The following is a 21017-nucleotide window of genomic DNA, read 5'->3' as shown; positions in this document are numbered from 1 at the left end:
ATAAGAGAAAAAGAGCGCCCCGATTTTCTTGCAGAGGGGAGGAAAAGGGAGCCTATAGCGAAGGTGCCTTTTCTCGTTCGCCAGTAGGGGCGGCGGCGGCGGCGAAAGCAGCAGCAGCAGCCAAGCCCCGTGCCTGTTTTAATCACAGCGCCCCGGCTCCCTCCTTCACCCGTCCAGCCTTACGAGGCTTGTGTGGTCAGCTGAGAGAGGGAGAAGCGAGCTTAAGTGTTTCAGAGAAGAGGGATCGCCGTGGGTGCCTCCTTCCTTCCTCATAAACACGCTTCCCCGCCGACCTCCCCAGAGTATATTGCACATTACTGTTGCCTTCTCCAAGGGCTGGTCAAACCCGATCTCGTCTAATCCCCCCCTCCCCGCCACAGCTCCTGCCACCCCTGCCCTGTTTTCCAAGTGTCCCTCTCGGCTAAGGGGGAGCTTTGTCTTGCTCACTCTGCCCCAGCAGCGCCCGTGCCTTCCTCCTGAAAAGCAAAGCAGCATGAGCATGGCAAACGAAACATACCTCCTCATAAAAGACATAAGGGCCGGACTGAAAAATTTAAATGTCATCTTTATTGTGCTAGAGATCGGTAAGTGGGGTCCCGTGGAACTGTCGTGCTTTTGTTTGTTTTTCACTCCCCGACTTCCTTGGCCCGCGTTCTAGGTGTGCAAATGTGTGTGTGTGTGTGTGTGAGAGAGAGAGAGAGAGAGGAGTTGACACGTGTCCACTTTTCAGGGAAAAGAGTTGAGTCCACTTTCTCTAAATAGACCCACTTTTAGGGTCCAGAGTGGCTGGGCTTTGGCGAAAGTTGCAGGTCCTTTCGCGCCCAGGCAAAGTTGCATTTTCAAAAGGATGTTGTCCCCTTGTTCTAAGGACGTTTGCTCAAACCACCTTTCTTTTTCTCTCCCCTCCCCTGCTCCCCCCCCTTTCCATATTCCCTTGCAGGCCGCGTCACTAAAACCAAAGATGGACATGAAGTGCGGTCGTGCAAAGTTGCCGACAAGTCAGGCAGCATCCTCATCTCAGTGTGGGATGAACTTGGCAGCCTCATTCAGCCGGGAGATATTATCCGGTTGACCAAAGGGTATGTATGTGTTTCCGACAGTGGGGTTAGGCCGAGCGAGCGGCCTCTGCCCAGCCGCTCTTTTGTTTCGTTGCTGAAGCAACTGGCTGACTCAGTGTGTTCCTGTTAACGCTTTGGGCTTCCTCTCCCTTTCTTAGAATCGTAATTGGTGTGGCAGGAGGAGGGGAAGGGAAAACAACATCTCAGTGGGGCCAGATTAGAGGTGAAACCAGCGTGCTCATTTCCCCTTGCTGTGTGTATATAGAGGAAGTTGCCTTTTGCCTTTTGCTGGGTCCTTTATTATTATTTATTGCATTTAAAACCCCACCCAATTCTCCCAAGGAGCTCCAGGTATGGCAAGTACGGTTCTCCCCCTGCTCCATTAATCCCCACAACCACAACCCTGTGAGGTAGGTCTGGCTGAGAGGCCGTGACTGGTCACCCATTGAGTCGTAGAATGGTAGAGTTGGAGGGGACCCCGAGGGTCATCTAGTCCAACCCCCTGCAATAGTAATAAAATAAGTAAATAATAATTCATTATTTAGACCCCCACCCATCTGGCTGGGTTTCCCCAGCCACTCTGGGTGGCTCCCGACAGAATAAAGCATTAAAAACTTCCCTAAACAGGGCTGCCTTCAGATGCAATGCAGGAATCTTAGCTGCGGCCGTCATAGTGGGTTAAGCAAGCAAGCTCCTTGTTTTCTCCTGCCCCTGGAGGCTAGGACCCAAATCAATGGGTTCAAGTGCAAAGAAAGCATATTCCCTCCCATTCCGCTTTCTAGCCACCTGAATCCATTGGCTTGAGTCCTAGCCTCTGGGGCAGGAGAAAGCAAGGGGCTTCATGGCTGAGTGGGGGTTTCAACCCTGGCCTCCTCTGACTGGCAGTGGATCTCCTCTGACCGGCAGGGAAGGGCTCTGGAGCATGTGCTTCCTTGACATCTGATGGGAGGGCGTTCCATAGGGCGGGTGCCACTACCGAGAAGGCCCTCTGCCTGCTTCCCTGTAACCTCACTTCTTGCAGCGAGGGAACTGCCAGAAGGCCCTCGGCGCTGGACCTCAGTGTCCGGGCAGAACGATGGGGATGGAGACGCTCCTTCAGTTTGACTTGACAGCTTACCTGTGCTCCTAGGGCGACCTGCACGCAGAGTGTGCGCATGCTCTTCTTCTGACCTTAGACATCTGTCGGGGCCTAGCTTTTAAAGCAAAGGGGACGTTTCCAGCCCCCCTTCCCAAACTCACTTGCCTCTCTACAGATGCTAGATTTAGAGGGAACCGCGTGGGGAAGCAAGGCCCACTCCTCAGTTCTCCTTGCCCCTCCTTCCCTTCCTTTGAACATGATTGGGGCAGATCCAGGATTTAAACAGATGGGTTTGCTGCTGTCACATCCGGCTTGGCTCACAAGGATGCAGCCTTGACCACACTGGTCGATGAGTCATCTCTTAAAAGCTGATGGCTTCTTATTTTCCTTAAAGGAAGCAATGAGACGCCCTCTTTTCCTGTACGTTCTGTTTTGAGCTGGAGAGGCCAAGAGTCATTTGGCTTATTTTAGTGGGTTCAGTAATAGCTGAAGCAGAACCCACACTTTGTGCCGTGCTAAAAAGTCCTGTGGAGATGAGAGAAGACTTTAAGGCACAGTGTGAGCCAGGGGAATTTTCTTCTCCCCCCCTGCAACCAGATTACTTCTTTGGGTAGGGGCTGTTTTGGAGTTCTGCAGAAGAAAAACTGCGCTCTCAACTTGCAGCTGCTGCATAAACACCTTCCTGCCCCCCAGGCCCCGGTTTTTCATTATTACAAAAATTAACGCTGCAACATTCCAACTCATTCATGCGGTTTTGCTGTTGGTAACATTTAGTGTTTCCCCAGCCCACAGGGATCTGCTTCCAAACACTTCACCCATCTAAATTGTCTGCGTGCCATACCTGTATGACAGGCACACAATTCACCTCTGGTGTCATGCAGGGCCTAGGTTGGGTTATATATCCCTGGTCACATGACGAGGCAGGAGCACAGATTTCCCGAGAAGCAAACCAGTCATACTTCAGGATTATTATATTTTAAAGGGTGCACACTTAAAGTGTGTTAAGTGGCTCAATATATGGCTTGTTACACAGTTAAAATCTCGGCCAGTTATCCCCAGCCTCTTCCCTGTCTCCCTAGCAGAATAGGATCTGTGGATCTGAGCATGTTCCTTCTGGATAATCAAAGCCGTAGCTGGGCTTGCTTGCACAAGCCTTAACAAGTCACGAACGCCAGCATGGCCTTGTATGCTGCTTTGAAATCTGATCTGTTAGGGGACCGAGGGTTCAACGCAATGTAATTTTTAAAAGAAGCAACCAACCCTTTCTGCTTCCTCTTTCGATGAGCTCTCACCGTGCGCAGCGGAGAGGTTGGCTTTCTTTAGCATGAAGAGAAGCAGAACTAGCAATTAGTAGGAAAAGCATCTGCTATATTTTCATGTGACAAACGCAGTCCAGAGGAACGCTGGTGGATCGCTGGGATTGCCATGTCAAATTGCTTTTTTAAACACAATTAAAAACCAAAAGTGTATTTACTTGCACTCACAGAGGGTTGATCAATTGCTTTTGTTTTAATATTTTAAAGGTTTCAGATTGGTGGTGGCCTTTAATGCTGTATTTCTGAGAGAGAGAGAAAATCCTGCCTGTATTTTGTGTGCGAGAGCTTTCTAGGTTTCAGCAAAGGAGGTCACATTTGCCTATGTTCTATGACCTACCTTGCAGGCAGGTTGTAAGGATTCCTGAGATAATGTTTGCAATCTGCTTTGAACATGCAAAGGTATTCTAAAGCACTAGGTACTTTTATTGTGAATGATGTTGAAACTGTAAGCACCAAGCGTTGTCTGTGAAAATAATACCCTCTTTGCAAAAGTCTATAGTCTGATCTTAAAGGGAAGCGTAATCATTTCTTAAAAGAGTGAAATGGGATGTGTTCAAGAGACATAGAATTCCCATTGTGAGCTACAATTTAGTCTGTGCAAAAGTATTATTATTAATAATAATTGTAATAATAATAATAATTTTCTCCCAGCCACTCTGGATGGCTTACAGTACATACAAAAACGTTGTTGTTGCTTAGTCATGTCCGACTCTTCGTGACCCCATGGACCAGAGCATGCCAGGCACTCCTGTCTTCCACAGCCTCCCGCAGCTTGGTCAAACTCATGTTGGTAGCTTTGAGAACACTGTTCAACCATCTCGTCCTCTATCATCCCCTTCTCCTTGTGCCCTCAATCTTTCCCAACATCAGGGTCTTTTCCAGGGAGTCTTCTCTTCATAGTAAAACATAAAACATTAAAAACCTCCTTAGGGCCATAACTTCTCCCTCCTTACATGGTGATGGCAGATTCCCATAGTCACCTGAAAGCCAATCAAAGAAGCTAAAATAACCCCTTTAACGGTTCCTTTTCCTTTGGATTAATGAGGTGTATGATAACAATGGCAGAGGGCAAGCAATGTCTCAAAGGCCACACATCCTGCTAGGATGATGAGTGAATATTGTTTGTTGGAATTAGACTGGGCTGACCTATGATCAACGATAAAGTTCGTTGAGTGACCGTGGGTCAAATTATTCCCTGTCTAAAACCACACCTAGCTCACAGGCTTCTCCTGGAGACAAAATGACAACCTCTCACCTAGAGCTCTTTGGGAGAAGGCTTAGATACAAATGTGACAAACACAAAAAAGTAATTCACAGTGGCCCACTTGGTACATAATGTTAAACCATGGGTTGTTTTGCAAACTGTAAGATCATCATGAGCTGTCCCACAAAGCAAACTTTGATTATCCAAAGTTTGTTTTCTTTCCAGTGTGTGTGTGTGTGTGTAGTGGTTAAGAGCGGAAGTCTCGTAATCTGGTGAACTGGGTTCGATTCCCCGCTCCTCCACATGCAGCTGCTGGGTGACCTTGGGCCAGTCACACTTCTCTGAAGTCTCTCAGCCCCACTCACCTCACAGAATGTTTGTTGTAGGGGAGGAAGGGAAAAGAGAATGTTAGCCGCTTTGAGACTCCTTCGGGTGGTGATAAAGCGGGATATTAAATACAAAATCTTCTCTTCGTCTTCTTCCTTATGCCTTTGAAAGTTGGTGAGCATTTGTGGTGGGATGGCAAAAGAGACCATGGTTAAGGAAGAGGGCTGGGTTCATGGCATAACACCAAGCTGTAGTTAAAACAAACCAAGGTGTTTTTTTTAATGTCAACAAGCAACCCATGGCTTCAGACCATGGTTTCTTGGCAAAAAACAAACCGCAGCTAAATTGCTGGGCCGGGTTTGCTCACAACACTAAGCCATAGTTCCATAAACCATGGCTCAGTGTTGCATTCTAGCCAGGCTAGCAAGAACGTTAATTATTGGTTTCAGTGCAAAATACAACAATGGCTGCTTATTTAAGGCCATTTGGAGAGTTCCTGGTTGCCTATATTGCATGCACATGCCACTGGATTTCACCCCTGGGCTCATTTGTAATCTCTTCAAGTTACAACTTGGCACAAAATGCCGTGTTAAGGTCACTTTCCATTTGCGTCATCTTAGCAGAACTAATACGTGACTGACGGGTGGAGCTAATATAGAGTGGCTGGCTTACTTGTTTGGACACCGATAAAACGTATACCGCTTGTGCCAGCAGTCTGTGTGACAGCCTTAGAAACACTAGTGGCAGAGAGGCAGACAGTATTTTGGATGCCTACTAGTGGTTTATTGCCAAACTTCAGGAACAGGTCCATTTACTAGCTTTATAAATAAAAATTGCATTTGTTAATGATCTTTTAAGAGCCAAACTGTAACTGAGCAGGTCTCCCAACCTGTGGGGGAAGGTAGTTATAAGTGCAATGTGAAAATCCAAACTTCATTTCCCCTCGCATCATTTAGTTCAGGGTTTCCCAAATTTGGGTCTCCAGCTGTTTTGGGACTACAATTCCCATCATCCCTGACCAATGGTCCTGGTAGCAAGGGATGATGGGAGCTGTAGTCCCCAAAACAGCTGGAGACCCAAGTATGGCAGAATTCCCTATCTCCCACAAGTAAATCCTTTATACATAGTGAATATTTGCCTGCAAGAATGAAAGTTTGTTTTGATTCATGTGCATGACCTTCAAACTTTAGTTTTTAACCAGCGACCAACTGTTTTTTTTTCTTTTTGCCAAATGCAAAACAGAGGGACAACTAAACAGGGTTCCCCAAACTTGGGTCTCCAGCTGTTTTGGGGCTACAATTCCCATCATCCCTGACCAATGGTCCTGCTAGCAAGGGATGGTGGGAGTTGTAGTCCCAAAACTGCTGGAGGTCATGCACATGAATTGAAGTTTGAAGGTCATGCACATGAATCAAAACAAACTTTCATTCTTGCAGGCAAATATTCACTACGTACAAAGGATTTACTTGTGGGAGATAGGGAATTCTGCCAAAGGATGTCTTTTGTTGCGCTTGCAATAAATGGAAGCTTTCTTGTTTCTCTACCCCAGTAGTGTCTCAAGTCCCCATTTGACAATGTTTGATTTGTGCTCTTTTCGTGTTTATACATCTATGCACATGTACAAGAGAGGGACAAATCATACATACACTCAGAGAATGTAGTAATGAAAGTGAATGATCTTGCAAGTCACACAGGGCGCTTCAGCAGAAGGCTTGGTGTGTTGTTGCAAATGGCTTTTAATAAATGCTCCCGACTCGGTTAAAAGTTGGTCATGCTGACATACCATTGAGATCAGTGGGACCAATTACTTGTGGCCAATTTAAATCCCACCGATTGTCGTGGCACTTAAATGTGCCTAACTTCATCTGAACTAGAGCTTTAACCCTCCAGCCCTCACAACTGTGCAAAACCTTTGGCTATACAGTAGCAAAAAAAATAAAAATCCTGATGTGCAGAGCTATGGGTAGATCGGAGCTGCAATAAAACACCTGCTAAAAATTAAGCTGCTGGTGTCTTGTGTCAGCTCTGCTGTTAGGATTAAGTGGCTGAACAATTTTCAGCATGTTTTGAAGGAGATGGACCCTCCAGATGTTCCCGCAATGCTGCTTTAAAGTGAAGGAAACTACTTTTTTTTAATGGCATTCCAGGAGAAAGCATGGATGCTGCAAGTATTGTCATACTAGCAGTAGCTGTACTAAAAGGGATTAGACGAGATAGGGAAGGAATAGTTCATCAATAGCTACTAGTCATGATGGGCAATGTGTTAGCTCCAGAATCAGAGACACCATGCATCTGATTACCATTAGAAAGCAGCAGCTTATATTCTGCTTAAGGTTTTCTCAAAAGGCACCTGCTTGGCCATCGCGGGAAGTGGAAAGCTCTGTTAGATGGTCTGATTCCGCAGGGCACCCCATTGGATGAATGGATGAGTCCTCGAGTGTGAGAGAATGCTTAAAACCCAACCATTGTAGTAACGGCAGAACTTAGTTTGGCGCAAGGAAACCTCTGAGAGAGTTGCGTAACTTTGGGCACATGAACGGACCAAGAAGCGAAACTCCACTCAGAGAAAGGCGATGTCCCTGTGGACAGAGACAAATGGAACCAGTTGCGCATGTTCTTTTTTCTTTTAAGTTTATTTTACAACACATACACACACACACTCACAAAAATGCACAATCGAAAACAAAGAACAAAAAAACAATGAAAGACAAATAAAACATAACATACACAAGTTTACACAGATCAAACAATCAACTGTGTGTGTGTGTGTACACAAACACACACACACACACAGTGGTACCTCAGGTTAAGTACTTAATTCGCTCCGGAGGTCTGTACTTAACCTGAAACTGTTCTTAACCTGAAGCACCTCTGTTCTCATCCTGAAGCAAAGTTCTTAACCTGAAGCACTATTTCTGGGTTAGCGGAGTCTGTAACCTGAAGCGTATGTAACCTGAGGTACCACTGTAATTTCAATTCTTCTTTTCTTCCAGTTGACTTCCTTCATCCTCAACACGGTTCTCTTTTCGTTTTTGATAAACTGTCTCCTTCTTAGTTCATTATTACTCCTTTTTCTTTCTATTTTTAGCTTTTATACCATGATTTATTTTGCAGAAGTTAAATTGAAACAAGTCCAAGTATTAATTTGAGGGCACTGCTTTTTCAGGTATTCTCTATATTTTCCCCATTCTTTTTGATTTTTTTGCTTGGGCTGACCCCAATGGCTTCTGTCAATCTAGCCTATTCAATACCGTCAAATAATTTATCTTGCCACTCTTTTTTTGTCGCCAGTTGCACATGTTCTTTTGTACTGCCTCCGTCTGGTGTCAGACAATTCGATCCAGGTTGGTTGGTTGTAGGGAGTGGAATTCAGACAAATGCAAGGTGGCTTTCCTAATGTTAGGAATAAGGGTTTGTGGATGCTGTACAACACTAACTTAAACATTAGTTGCAGTGTTGCTGTTTTGTAATGATTGGGTTGCTGTTTGTTTGTGTTGAACCCTACTGGAATCATGTACATAGGCCAATAAAGGTTTGAGCATCTGACTAAGAAGTGACCTGTGAGTACAAAAACTTCAAGAAAGAATGGGGGGGAAATTATAATTTATTTAGGAGGTAAGCAGATGAAAACATTAGCAGGATTTTAATCCCACTTGTAATGTAACAAATACTAAGGATAATATGGAGAGAGATAAAATATAGACTATGAAATAATATGCAGTTGAAAACGTTGACTGTAGGACCCATGGAGGGGATGGGAAGACTTGAAATTCAGAGAAATCTCTCTACAGTCATATCTCTTGGTGTGTTCGCTTCACGTTGCGGCTTTTCGGGTTGTGAACGCGGCAAACCCAGAAGTGTATACTTCCAGGTTTCGCCACACGCCCAGAAACGTCCTGCGCGCTTTGTGCATGCGCAGAAGTGCCGCTCTAGTTGCGGACTTTTTGGGGTGCGAACGGCACCCCGGAACAGATCGTGTCTGCAACTAGAGGTACCACTGTATATGGATATGTATTTGGTTTTGTTAATAAATTTATATCTGTAAAACAAAAACAATTTCAAAAAAGAAAGGAAGAAATGACCTGCCAGAAGCTGCCTTGCTGGCGAAATCTGAAAGCTGCACACTTAAGGTTAGCGCTAAAGTCCTATTGATTTTGGTGGTGTGTGTGGTCCACTCCCCCATTGGATTTTCTGAGAGGAAGATGTGCTTAACCCAACCCCCTCCCCCCTATCAAAACCCAAACCCTGGTCAAGCCTGAACATTAATTACATTCCCCCTCCCGGTGCCTTCTAACGCGTCTGGTGTTTCTCTTGGCTAGGTACGCGTCTCTGTGGAAAGGATGTCTCACGCTTTACACCGGAAGGGGAGGCGAGCTTCAGAAAATCGGGGAGTGAGTATCTCGCTTTGCACATGCGCTCGGTTGCTCTCGAAGCCTTGCGCTTCGCAGGCTGGAGCGGTAGGTATCAAATGCCGCCTTGCAAGCGTCTGCCCAACCTGCCGTTGCTTTCTGGGGTTTAGCAAAGTACTCTCTGCCCAAAGAGCCTTGTTCCCGATCAGTTTGGCTTTCCTCGATCTCAATATTATTTTTTCCGACAAGCGTGTGGGGAACCCTGCTTATGTAACAGACGGCTTGCTCAGCCATGCATCCATCTGGCCTGAATGCCTTGACTTAAGTACACCTGTGAACAGGTAAGTGTTCAGCCGCCTAAGCTGTCTCCTTTGTTGTGGGTTAACGCATTGTCGTTTTCAAGGACTTGCAGCGCCGAAAACTGAAGTCCTCTATTTAATCCACAGGCTAGGTACGGTAGAGGCTTCTACAGTCTGGCTCTGGTAATGAGCTCCAGCCTTTTCCTGCGGGAGCCAGCCTCTCTAGGGGTGTAAAGGTAAATTTCCCCCTTCCGTCGAGCTAGAGCCTCTGGGGTGATGGCGGTCTAAGATGTCACGGGCAAATGCTGCTGCTTTGCTTTCTCGAGCATATGCCTCCGTCGTGACCAGGCAGTCTGTCGAGACCCGTAATGGAAAGTTTGGAAGCAGAGAGCTGAGCATTGTTGGCAAGCTGGAATGTGTCACTTTGGGGACTGGTTTACCTGGACGCCTGTGCTTGTGTGGATGGGCAATCGCAGAATAACGCCTCATTGCATCAGATAGTCGCAACTTCCTGTATCCCGCCCCCCCCCCCCGGCGCCTGCAATGTTCATTCGGGGTGAACCAGGCCAAAATGCGGAGGAATGTTGTGAAAACCTTACAGCTGTAGGAGGAGGATGTAGGAACCTGCCTTATGCTGGGGAGCCAGGCCATTGGTCCATTTAGCTCACTATTATCCACTCTGATTGGCTGGCTTCCCAGGGTTTTAAGGCAGGGGTCTATGGCAGCTCTCCCTAGAAACACCAGGGATTAAACCTTTGGCATTCGACATTCCCAGCAGATGTTCTGTTGCTGAGCTGTGGCTCTTAGCCACAGAAAGTTAGACATCGTCTGTTTAAGGCTATGCATGGCAGTGTTTGTGGTCTGATCTGCCGAAAGTGATATCTGATTATTCATAATTGAGGCCATTTTCATAATGTAGAGGCATAGGCAAACTCGGCCCTCCAGATGTTTTGAGACTACAACTCCCATCACCCCTAGCTAACAGGACCAGTGGCCAGGGATGATGGGAGTTGTAGTCCCAAAACATCTGGAGGGCCGGGTTTGCCTATGCCTGGTGTATTAGCTTCTGCTATATTGGGAGTGTTTCCCAAAATTGGAATGTCAGGGGGGATAGTCTAGGGTTAGTACTAACTCAGGAAATAAATCTTATTTCCCATCACTGCATAAAATTATTGCCCCATCGCCTCTTAATTTGAATGACGTTGGAATGTTTTAATCTCAAAATAAATTACTGCAAGAATTTTTTTTTTAAAAAATGCTTTTCGTCACCCTGAGTGATATCATTTTGAGAGGATTAGTGTAAGATTCTGGAATGTAGCTGACTTAAGTGTAGCTAGATCAGTCTTCAACCTGGCACCACCTTAACTGGACTTCAATTCCCATCATCCCCAGTCCAAATGGCTCTGCTGGTGGGAGCTGTGCCCCAACATAGGTGGATTGCACCCGGTAGTTAATGTGGAGTGTTGCTTGTGCAGCTGGAATTATTTTAAAAATAGAATAAGGTGCATCGAACGAACAATAACTGGGGGTCACGGTTGGTTCTGTTTTGACGCCTGTGGTTCCTTTAGCTTAAAATGCAAAGCAGGCCACCAAGATGTTTCTGATGGTGACAAATGCCACTCGACAAACCTGGAGCTAAATTTTCTCCAGATTGAGAAATGCTTGAGAATTGCCTGGCTGGTTCCATGTTGGGCCCTACTTCATAGCATGGCGCACTGCAATGCGCAACAACTGTTGCTTTGCAGCGTTCGACTTCGTTGGAACTTAACAGTACAGGATTGCAGCCTTCGTTATGGATTTGCCGTTCTTACGCCTTCCTGGTTTTTTGTAAACTTCTGCAATCAGTTCTTGCCACTGACATCTTTTGCATGGTCTGATTCTAGACATGCTTCGTTCGATGAAAGCTCCTCTTTAATTCAGCAAGACTTGGTCATAAGTGTTTGCAGCTGTGTATCTTTTATGGCGAGGAACGGAATATTTGCTGTGTATCTTTTATGAAGACGAATAGACTGTTAAGCGTGACCCACCTGCTGACTTGCGGTCTTGCAAAAGGAAGCAGCGGGGACAACCTTTACGCGTGCTTGGAGCTTCAACCTATTTGGGTGCAAGTTCCGTCGGAATCGATAGGATGGACTTCCAAGTGGAGCATGTGTAGAGCTCGGCTTGCTCATATCTCCTGGTCTAGTTTCTGGGGTGGGAGTGGGGTTCAAGCATCTGGTGCTAATGCCCTTACTGAGGGGTGGCGGCTCTGGAATTTAAAACAAGGCATGCACTGGTCCCTGGAAATGAAGTGGGATGAGGAGACCTGAGGAAAGAAATCTCCACACGCCCTCTCACGAGCTTGTTTTTCTTTGCAGGTTCTGCATGGTGTACTCGGAAGTGCCCAACTTCAGTGAGCCCAGCTCGGATCACCCTGGGCAGCCCAGCAAAGTGGTATGTGCAGTCTTGTGTAGCATCGTAACATGTCCACAACTGAGGCGCAGACAAACCCTTAACAGCGTGGCCTTTACAGTGGTACCTCGGGTTACATACGCTTCAGGTTACAGACTCCGCTAACCCAGAAATAGTACCTCGGGTTAAGAACTTTGCTTCAGGATGGGAACAGAAATCGCATGGCAGGGATGCGAGGCCCCATTAGCTAAAGTGGCACCTTAGGTTAAGAACAGTTTCAGGTTAAGAACGGACCTCCGGAACGAATTAAGTTCTTAACCCGAGGTACCACTGTACAGGAGTGGGTTTCTCCTGTGGGAGGAGAGGAGCATCTTAAAAGGACAAGAGGAACAAGAATTAGGTTATGTTTGGGGCGTCTCGTGGATACAGTGGTACCTCTGGTTAAGAACTTAATTCGTTCCAGAGGTCCGTTCTTAACCTGTTCTTAACCTGAGGTACCACTTTAGCTAATGGGGCCTTGCATCCCCGCTGCACGATTTCTGTTCTCATCCTGAGGTAAAGTTCTTAACCCGAGGCACTACTTCTGGGTTAGCGGAGTCTGTAACCTGAAGTGTCTGTGACCCGAGGTACCACTGTACTGTTTATCCAAGCCCCCACAGTTCTTTCTGTACCATGGTTGTCTTAATCTCTCTCTCTCTCTCTCTCCATTCCTTTTAAAGGCCCAGGTTGAGCAGAGTAACAATTCCCTCCCATCAACTAATCTGAGTTCTTGTACTTTTGGCCCTACTGGTAAGTGAGTGAGTGTGCGTTGTAAAATAATAATAATAATAAAGTTTCTGTCTTGGAAACAAAGGTTCGGGAACACCTGCTGCGGCAGATTTAAACTATGGTTTACGGGAACAAAGATCGGAAGCCTATCGTTCAATCTCTGCAGCTTTCCACAAACCACAGTTGAAACCAGTTTTAAGCTGGTTCAGGCTTAAACCAGAAATCGGATGCTTCCTGTCTCTTCTGGCTGGGCCAGAAGAGGGAAGTGTGTTTGTTCCTCACGCTCAAGCGTGCTTATTCTTGTAATGTTAAAACACTGGTTTAGCGTTGGCATCCAAACTGGGCCTACGGATTCAGAAGGAAAGTAGTTGAGTCGTGGGTTAACGCCCCCACCCCTCTGACTCCTCACTCTGGCACAGTTGGGCCTGTAACAACCTTCCTGCTCAGGTTGTGGCTTAAAGGGCACCTGGTGATTGGGAAGGGTGAGTCGTCAGGCAGTTCTGGGGCAAGAAGGTTTGGTTCCCCCAACTACCCATTGTGTTTGTCTTGCTTCTTGGGAGATGGTACTCCCATACAGGAAGGAGGAAACAGCAGGTAGGGTGTGGAGAAGCTGATACCTGGGGGTTGTGGGAATGTTGTGGATAGTAGGAGAGGCTATATTGATTAAATATCATTCTTCCTCACGCTAGTGAGTCAAGTAGCAGAACACATTCCCCTTCCAACAGGAAGCTAGTTTGCAGATTCATTTGAGTCTCTTTAGTTAAGCAATCCAGTCTGGCTTGCCCAGATTGGATTATTCCTGGTCAGTCCCCTTTTGATCCCTCTCAAGCTGAAAGGATGCTGCGTTGCCACCTTCTACTGAAGTCAAGCTCCCATTTCCTTTGAGCGCTGTGCAGGTTTCAGCAAAACAACAACAACAAACCTATGGTTACGTGGAACATACTCAATAAACACACAAGATGTAACCGGCTGTACTTTTGAATAAATAAGGTATACTGTTCATTGTATCAAATTGTAGATTTCAACGGAAGTCTCATAAAGTTCAACGGAAAAAGCAGAAGACCCAGTGGATCAGTTCATTCTCTAATCAGTTCATGCATAAGGTCCATGTATGTATAAGTGTCTATTCCACCTTTCTGTTCATACAGTAAGTGTTACTGCAACCACTACTATGCTATAAGATCCACTATCCTGTAATATTACATATTCCTGTTCTACCGATGGCGAAACCTAGGATGGCGAAACAAGGCTAATATTCCGGAAATCCTTGCCATAGACTCTGTGAAAGGATTCTGTGGATCTGTAACAACCCTTCTTGTGGATTATTGGACTCTATGAACAGGCAGGTGGAATAGACACTTATACATACATGGACCTTATGCATGAACTGACTAGAGAATGAACTGATCCACTGGGTCTTCTGCTTTTTTCGTTGAACTTTATGAGACTTCCGTTGAAATCTACAATTTGATACAATGAATAGTATACCTTATTTATTCAAAAGTACAGCCGGTTACGTCTTGTGTGTTTATTGTGCAGGTTTCAGCAGCATCCCGGTGCATTTTGCTATATCTGGGGTTTATACAGCGCTGGGAAAAGTTGCTCCTGCTGCTGCTAAGACACCGAAACACATGTCTTCCATTGTTTTCTCCTTGCCATTGGTTACTGTTGGCATGTGGATGGCAAAGCAAGCTGCTGTTAGGGACTTTGTGGTCTCTGCAGACACCTTCCCAGCTCACCTCAACCTCTAACGCTTAGCGAATTGTGAGAGAGGACAGCTTCATAGACATGCAAAGCGGTCTCCGGGACCAAGAAGCTGCAGCTTCAACTGTCTGACGCGTGAATGTCTTGTGTCTCTGTGTTGTCTTTTATTCTTCTTGTTTGCTTTTGTAGGAAATGGTTTGCCAGCAGGACCTGAGCTGAGCGGAATATCATCTGCTTATAATCATGTCTCCTCCTCCTCCTCCTCCTCCTATGCAGGTACTGGGAGGGTCAGCGGGCGGGGCCCCGCCCCTCCTTCAGTGCCGTCCAATCACACGCGCCCCCCACAAAGCACAATGAGTAACGGGAGGGATCCCCGCAGAGCCTCAAAAAGATGACCCGGTCAAAAGACTCACTTGTCCGCCTAAACTCTGTATACGCCCTACTTGAACACTTAATTGCACTTTTATTTATGGTTAACTGTGGGGGGGGGGGGCAAAGTTTGGTCTACTAGTTCTCTACCTTCTGTTGTCCAGAGAAGAGGATTTCCTCCCCGCCATACGCCTTTCTCTCTCTTCGCCATGTTCCCCCCAGGCTGAAAAACCCAGTGAAGCTGCTGAGAACCGCATGAGTCCGGGGGGGGGGGGGGAATGTCTTAAAATAAGGGTCGTAGATGGAAATTGGGATTCCTTGTTGTGCATCAGATGTTCATTTCCAAAACAAACCTTGAGTGTGGTTGAATGCTTGTTTTTCTTTTCTTCTCCTTTTCCTTTTCTTGGTTAAGTTTGAGCTGCCTAGCCTTAAGGTGTGCTAATACCGTCTTTCTGCTGTCCTGACCAACTCCCATCGTGGCTAATGGAGGCTGGCGGATGGAACAAGGGGCAACTGCTCTGTTTAACCTGTGTGAATTAAAATTGCCCCATGAGAAGTGGAGACGGTCTGCCCAATGGCATCATAAAAAAGGGGGCTGGTGTTTTCCCTCCGGTGGGGTGGAGTAAGTGGTGGTGGCTGCGTTCGACTAGAGAAGGCCAACCTTCTCGTGCCAAACTCTTGCCTGCTGCTTCTCCAGGATCTATTTTAAAATCCCAGATTCCCTCCAGGAATGCAAAGCCCACCTCTTTAGTTCAGTAGGCGCTGCTGCATGAGAAACAAATTGAAATTCTAAATGTGCCTCTTGGATGGCTTGCAATTGACCTTCATGGAAGCTGTGGTGGCATCTGAAGATCCAGTAGGATACGGCTTTCATAAAGCACAGCTTCTCAGAGGCCAGAGAGATTCTTTGCCACTCGGTTCTGCAAACTGCATAAATCAGCCATTTTTTGTCAGCCCTGCCAATGTGCCCCCCCCCCCCCCCAGTGACGGATGGTGATTTCAAGTTTATTCTGCTGGGAGAAAGAGGAAGGGAATCCCCATACACAGAGAAACTGTATGCCAGGCATTAATCTGGCTCGACCTGTTCTTCTTGACACACTGGTTTTCTTTTTGGAGCCCTCCATCCCACAAGTGTGTGTATTTAGTTTGGGGGGGGGGCATTCAACCTCACCCTTGCAGCCCAGGGAGTGTTTTACCTCTGTTTCCTGCTGATGGCTTCAGCTGGTGCAAAGTGTGTTTGGAGCAAAGAGCTAAAACGAAACCTGTGTATACGATTCGTGCCGATGCCTGCTTTCCTTGCGAGAGCCGCCCTCAAAATTCTCAAGGGCCAATTTGCACACGTAACGCTTTCTGCTTCTAGAGCTAATACCTCAGTTTCTAGACAGGGGAGCCTTGTGCTGCTTAGTGCGAATTGTTTTCAAGCTGCTGAGTTCGGAAAGGGGGAAAATAACTCCCGGGGTCATGCAAAATATGTGTGGTTTTTCCTTTTTATATTGTAAGCATTCTCAGTGTGTCTTTGTACTGGGTAACTCTAGAATTATTTTCAATCATTTTTGTTTGTTTGGGGGAGGGGGAGAGAGAAATCTTATTTGGAATTCATGCAAATACTGTAAAATGACTGTTTTTCCTTCTCTTTTTGTTTGTTATATTCTTGAAGCGGACCTCATAAATAAAAGTTGCACTAACCATGTAAAGCAAAAAGCAAAACACCCCACCACTTTCCCCCTTGTCAAGATCATTTTCTGCTCTGAAATGTGTGTGTTTGATTTCATCTGTAACGATGCTTATCTGGAAGCAGGTCTCACCAGCTATATTTCCAAGAATATATAGGAGTGTGGGGTGTGTTCCTTGCCTGGCGTCACTCTTAATCTGCCAACTTTTGATGAGCGTTTTTGCCATCTTCATCTTTCTTGTTTACAAAGGCTTCCTTTGCTTATAGAACAGCAGTAATAGCATTAATGATATAAATAAAAATACAGCAATGAGCATGGGTTTTAGTTCTGCCTGCATTGTGATCCTGCAAAATTCTGATCTGTGCTTCAGTAACTGGGCACTGTTGGAAAGCTTGCCATTCCAAAACAAGTTCTTCAGTAGCAGCGGCTCAGGGGGAAGATGTGTCGGCTCACTTCTTAAAGGGCATTGAGGTAGTCAATGTGGTGTTTTCCAAACACTGTGTGCTTCAACTTCCACCCTCCCTCATCATTGGCCATGCTGGCTGGAGCCGATGGGATTTGGGAGTCGCGGCAGCAGCAGGCTGGCTCCCTCAGATAGAGGCGATCTGGGGGTACCTGGTAAATAGCCTCCTGGTTGTGTGGAACTTGAAGCGTTCATTGGTTTACAACCACCAGTTCCCAGGCAATCGTAAACAGGTAAAGTATAAAATATCAAAACAATATGAGACTGGCACAACGGAAGCTTGTCTCTTAGAGTGACCTTGCCAGCTAACCCACACTGTTTAATTACATGTGGATGAGCTATGCTCTGAGCCCAAATGCCGGCTGCTCACAAAACGGATACATTAGAAGCATCATACACGGTTGAAATCGCTGATTTGCGAGGAAGAGAAGCCAACTTCCTTGACTTCAGCGGCATGTTCTGTTTGGTTTGTCCTGAGCCTTGTAAGGACCAGCTCAATGAAACCTTGATGTTTAAAGAGAGGTTCTGGTAGAAGAAAGGGCAGAGCTGTTCTGGGAAGACACCATTTCGCAGATGAACCCAAGAACATATTTATGGTTAGTAATATATCCATATATCCATATGTATTTCCAGATTTTAAATGTTTTGCTGTCCTTGATTAATCACTTTGTTCTTTTAAATTTTCTTAAGGGGAAACTGCATCAAGCCAAGAGAACTTGGGCTGAGGCGACACAGGAGGAGCCAGCCTTACTTCTGGATATTTCTTCAGTCCCCCACTCCCTGTTATGTAGTTGCTAAGAATACATATGGCTCTCGCTCATAATACAGCCTCAGCGCCCCACATGAGAAGAAAAAAACCTGTCTAACCCTTGACAGTTGCTTGGTTCATGACATAGAGGAAGGTTGAACAATTCTGCTAGGACAGCTTTCAGTGACAATGAGCATTGTTTAATGTTGTCTACCATTGTTCACTTTTGCTCCCTAAAGCAGTCTTCCCCAGCCTGCTGTCCCTCAGCTCTTGTTGGGGCTCCTGTTTATCACTAACCATTGCCCAGGCTTTCTGACATTGATGGGAGTTGTAGTCTAGAAGGCACTAAGTTTGGGAAAAGGCTGCCCTAAAAGTAACACCATTTAAAAATATGATGGTTAGATGTCAACAGAGCTAACCTTTCTGTATTTCAGAGGGTTGTTAACATCCTCATCCATGATCATTGTGAAATGAATACCCAGCCCAGTGTTTTTTTTTCTGGGGGTACAGTGGTTCCTTGGTTCTCAAACTTAATCCGATCCGGAAGTCTGTTCCAAAACCAAAGCGTTCCAAAACCAAGGTGTGCTTTCCCACAGAAAGCAATACAGAATGGATTAATCTGTTCCAGACATTTAAAAACAACCCCTAGAACAGTAATTTAACATGGATTTTACTATTTAATGAGACCATTGATCTATAAAATGAAAGCAATAAACAATGCACTGCAGCCACACAATCAATCAGTAGCTGAACTGAGTTCCACACAGTCACAAAAACAAAACAAAAAAACTGCAAAAACAAAAAGGCAAAATAAATGGCAAAATCAGACAGACCTCAGTGTAACATTCAAAACGGAAGTGTGGCTCTCAGATTGGAAGCATAAGACTCAAAACGGCATGTTTGGCTTCCAGGAAAAGTTCACAAACTGGAACGCTTCTAAGTTTGCAGTGTTTGGGTTCCAAGTTGTTTGAGTACCACAGTACCACTGTACTTGAGAGTGTGCAGTACTGACACTCTTCCCCCCCCCCAAATGTTTAAAGTGCGCCACTTACTGTAACAATTTCATGGTGAATTCCAGTACCTTTTTTTACTAAAGAAAAGAAAGCGCTGACTGCACACAATAGGACTTTTTAAAAACTGAACGTTTTTAAATGCACAAACCTAGGTGTGTCTTTTTATGTACCTGGCATGCCCTCTCTTCTGACAAGGCAGCCATACTTGTAAGGAAGACCTTTTCAAAATAGCTGGTTCATTAACGCGAAGGCTGAGCCTGTTTCATTCTGCCCCATAAGGAGCGGTTAAGGCTTGCCAGCATCTGTGTCCTCGCCTACCCCTGGGAATGATGGGAGAGGCTGAATTGCTGCCTGCCTCTGACACAACAGTGTTGGCCTCTCTCCCCGAGAAGCAGCTCAGATGGTAGGCAGAGCTCTCTTACCTGAAATGATGAAAACACACGACTGTCTGGAACTCGCTGTTCTCTTACCACATAATCGCCCCCTTGCCCCCTAACTTGGAATAGGAAAAGGGAAACACACATAAATGTGGACATTTGAGCCTCCCTTCACTGTCTCAAAACCTGAAGCGGCGGTAACAGTTGAACAGATTAGTTTGTGCTCGCTCTTACCGTTCTGGGATTTCCAGAGACCAAAAAGCAACCGTAGATAGGATTTGGCAAGAAGCTTCCTCTGGTGTGCAAACTGAAATAAGATTATTATGGGGCAGGAGGGAGGGAAATTGAGGAACAGTGCTCCCTGCTCGTAGAAGCTGGGGCGATGCCTTATCTGTGCAGTATTCTCCCCGGGTTTGATTTGTGTAAATAGGACTGCATGTGTGGCTTGTAAATATTGCCACTGGTGCCATGACCTCCTTCCTTAGTTCAGTCGAGAGAGTAGTTTTCACTGCATATGCTCTAGAGCAGCCTTTCTCAACCTGTGGGGCCCCAGATGTTGAACTACAACTCCCATCACCCCTAGCTAGCAAGGCCAGAGCTCAGGGATGATGGGAGTTGTAGTCCAACAACATCTGGGTACCCACAGGTTGAGAACTGGTGCTCTAGAGCATGGGTGGGCAAACTAAGGCCCCGGGGGCCGGATCTGGCCCAGTCACCTTCTAAATCTGGCCTGCAGATGGTCCGGGAATCAGCGTGTTTTTACATGGGTAGAATGTGTCCTTTTATTTAAAATGCATCTCTGGGTTATTTGTGAGGCCTGCCTGGTGTTTTTACATGAGTAGAATGTCTGCTTTTATTTAAAATGCATCTCTGGGTTATTTGTGGGGCATAGGAATTTGTTCATTATTTTTTTTCAAAATGTAGTCCGGCCCCCCACAAGGTCTGAGGGACAGTGGACCGGCCCCCTGCTTGAAAAAGCTTGCTGACCCCTGCTCTAGAGGCCATTGTTGCAACACAGCTTTGTGGAGCGGGGCATTGGGACTTGCGACATGGTAGACCCACATCTGAACGGTGCATGGTTCCAAGTGTTAAAACAGGCAGGGCAGACTGCGAAACTACCGTATTTTTCGCTCTATAAGACACACCAGACCACAAGACGCACCTAGTTTTTGGAGGAGGAAAACAAGAAAAAAAATATTCTGAATCTCAGAAGCCAGAACACCAAGAGGGATCGCTGCGCAGTGAAAGCAGCAATCCCTCTTGCTGTTCTGGCTTCTGGGATAGCTGCGCAGCCTGCATTCGCTCCATAAGACGCACACACATTTCCCCTTACTTTTTAGGAGGAAAAAGGTGAGTCTTATAGAGCAAAAAATACAGTATTTACATTAGGCAAGCATCAGTAACAACATAAATATCCATCCCTTGCTCAACATTGCCAAATGTCAGCCTGAATACTCCCTCTAGTGGTTTACAGTTGCACGGTTGATGCCAACATTACCAAAAAAAGAGATTGCTCTTCTGCCACCAAGTATCTTGAGCCCATGAGCTCAGGCTTTCGTAGGAAATCTGCCATTTGTACCTATAGTCCCCTGCAGTTTTATATTGACTTGTCCTATCATTTGTGTGTGCGCACAGCTAACATGCTGGCCTGGATCCCAAAGCGGTTTGCCACAATTGGAAGGGCGGTATTGTTCGTGCAAGGGCAGCATGATGTTCCAGCCATGATGGCTCAGTCGTAGGACATCTGCTTTGCAGGCAAAAGGTTCACTGCCAGTCCGTGTACTGAGGCAAATGGACCAACAGTCTGGTTCAGTGCAAGGCAACTTCCGATGCCCCTTGACCTAAAAGGAGTGGCTTTGGGGCCCAGCAGGCTGTACAGA

The 21017-nt window shown here is 46.1% G+C and overlaps 1 protein-coding gene across 4 annotated transcripts; it reads left to right on the top strand.

Annotated features, from left to right (window-relative positions):
* The first annotated feature begins 147 nt into the window (after window positions 1–147).
* Window positions 148–17822, top strand: NABP1 (nucleic acid binding protein 1). Of its 4 annotated transcripts, XR_013977202.1 has the most exons (8): window positions 371–584; window positions 941–1079; window positions 9303–9374; window positions 11989–12064; window positions 12742–12811; window positions 14684–14770; window positions 17487–17595; window positions 17690–17822. XR_013977202.1 is itself a non-coding variant. In XM_080973130.1 (7 exons), the coding sequence occupies exons 1-7, from the start codon at window positions 494–496 to the stop codon at window positions 17722–17724; spliced, it is 570 nt and encodes a 189-aa protein (XP_080829256.1). In that variant the 5' UTR covers window positions 371–493; the 3' UTR covers window positions 17725–17822. The 4 variants fall into 4 exon arrangements, 3 of the variants coding, with proteins under 3 accessions (XP_080829258.1, XP_080829256.1, XP_080829257.1); XM_080973130.1 differs by lacking the exon at window positions 17487–17595; XM_080973131.1 differs by lacking the exon at window positions 17690–17822 and having other exon boundaries at window positions 17478–17596.
* The last annotated feature ends 3195 nt before the right edge of the window (window positions 17823–21017 follow it).

Source organism: Podarcis pityusensis, assembly GCF_964106645.2.
Source record: "Podarcis pityusensis genome assembly, chromosome: 1".
NCBI classification, from domain to species: domain Eukaryota; kingdom Metazoa; phylum Chordata; class Lepidosauria; order Squamata; family Lacertidae; genus Podarcis; species Podarcis pityusensis.
The sequence above is the reverse complement of the archived record's forward strand: the minus strand, read 5'-3'. Positions and strand labels throughout refer to the sequence as shown.

Bases quoted from the DNA above. Each gene is read 5' to 3' on its own strand.
- NABP1 (XM_080973132.1), top strand. From the start codon at position 494: ATGAGCATGGCAAACGAAACATACCTCCTCATAAAAGACATAAGGGCC. The intron at 1,080-9,302 runs GTATGTATGTGT...TCTCTTGGCTAG, and splicing joins ATTATCCGGTTGACCAAAGG to GTACGCGTCTCTGTGGAAAG. The intron at 9,375-11,988 runs GTGAGTATCTCG...TTTTCTTTGCAG, and splicing joins GAGCTTCAGAAAATCGGGGA to GTTCTGCATGGTGTACTCGG.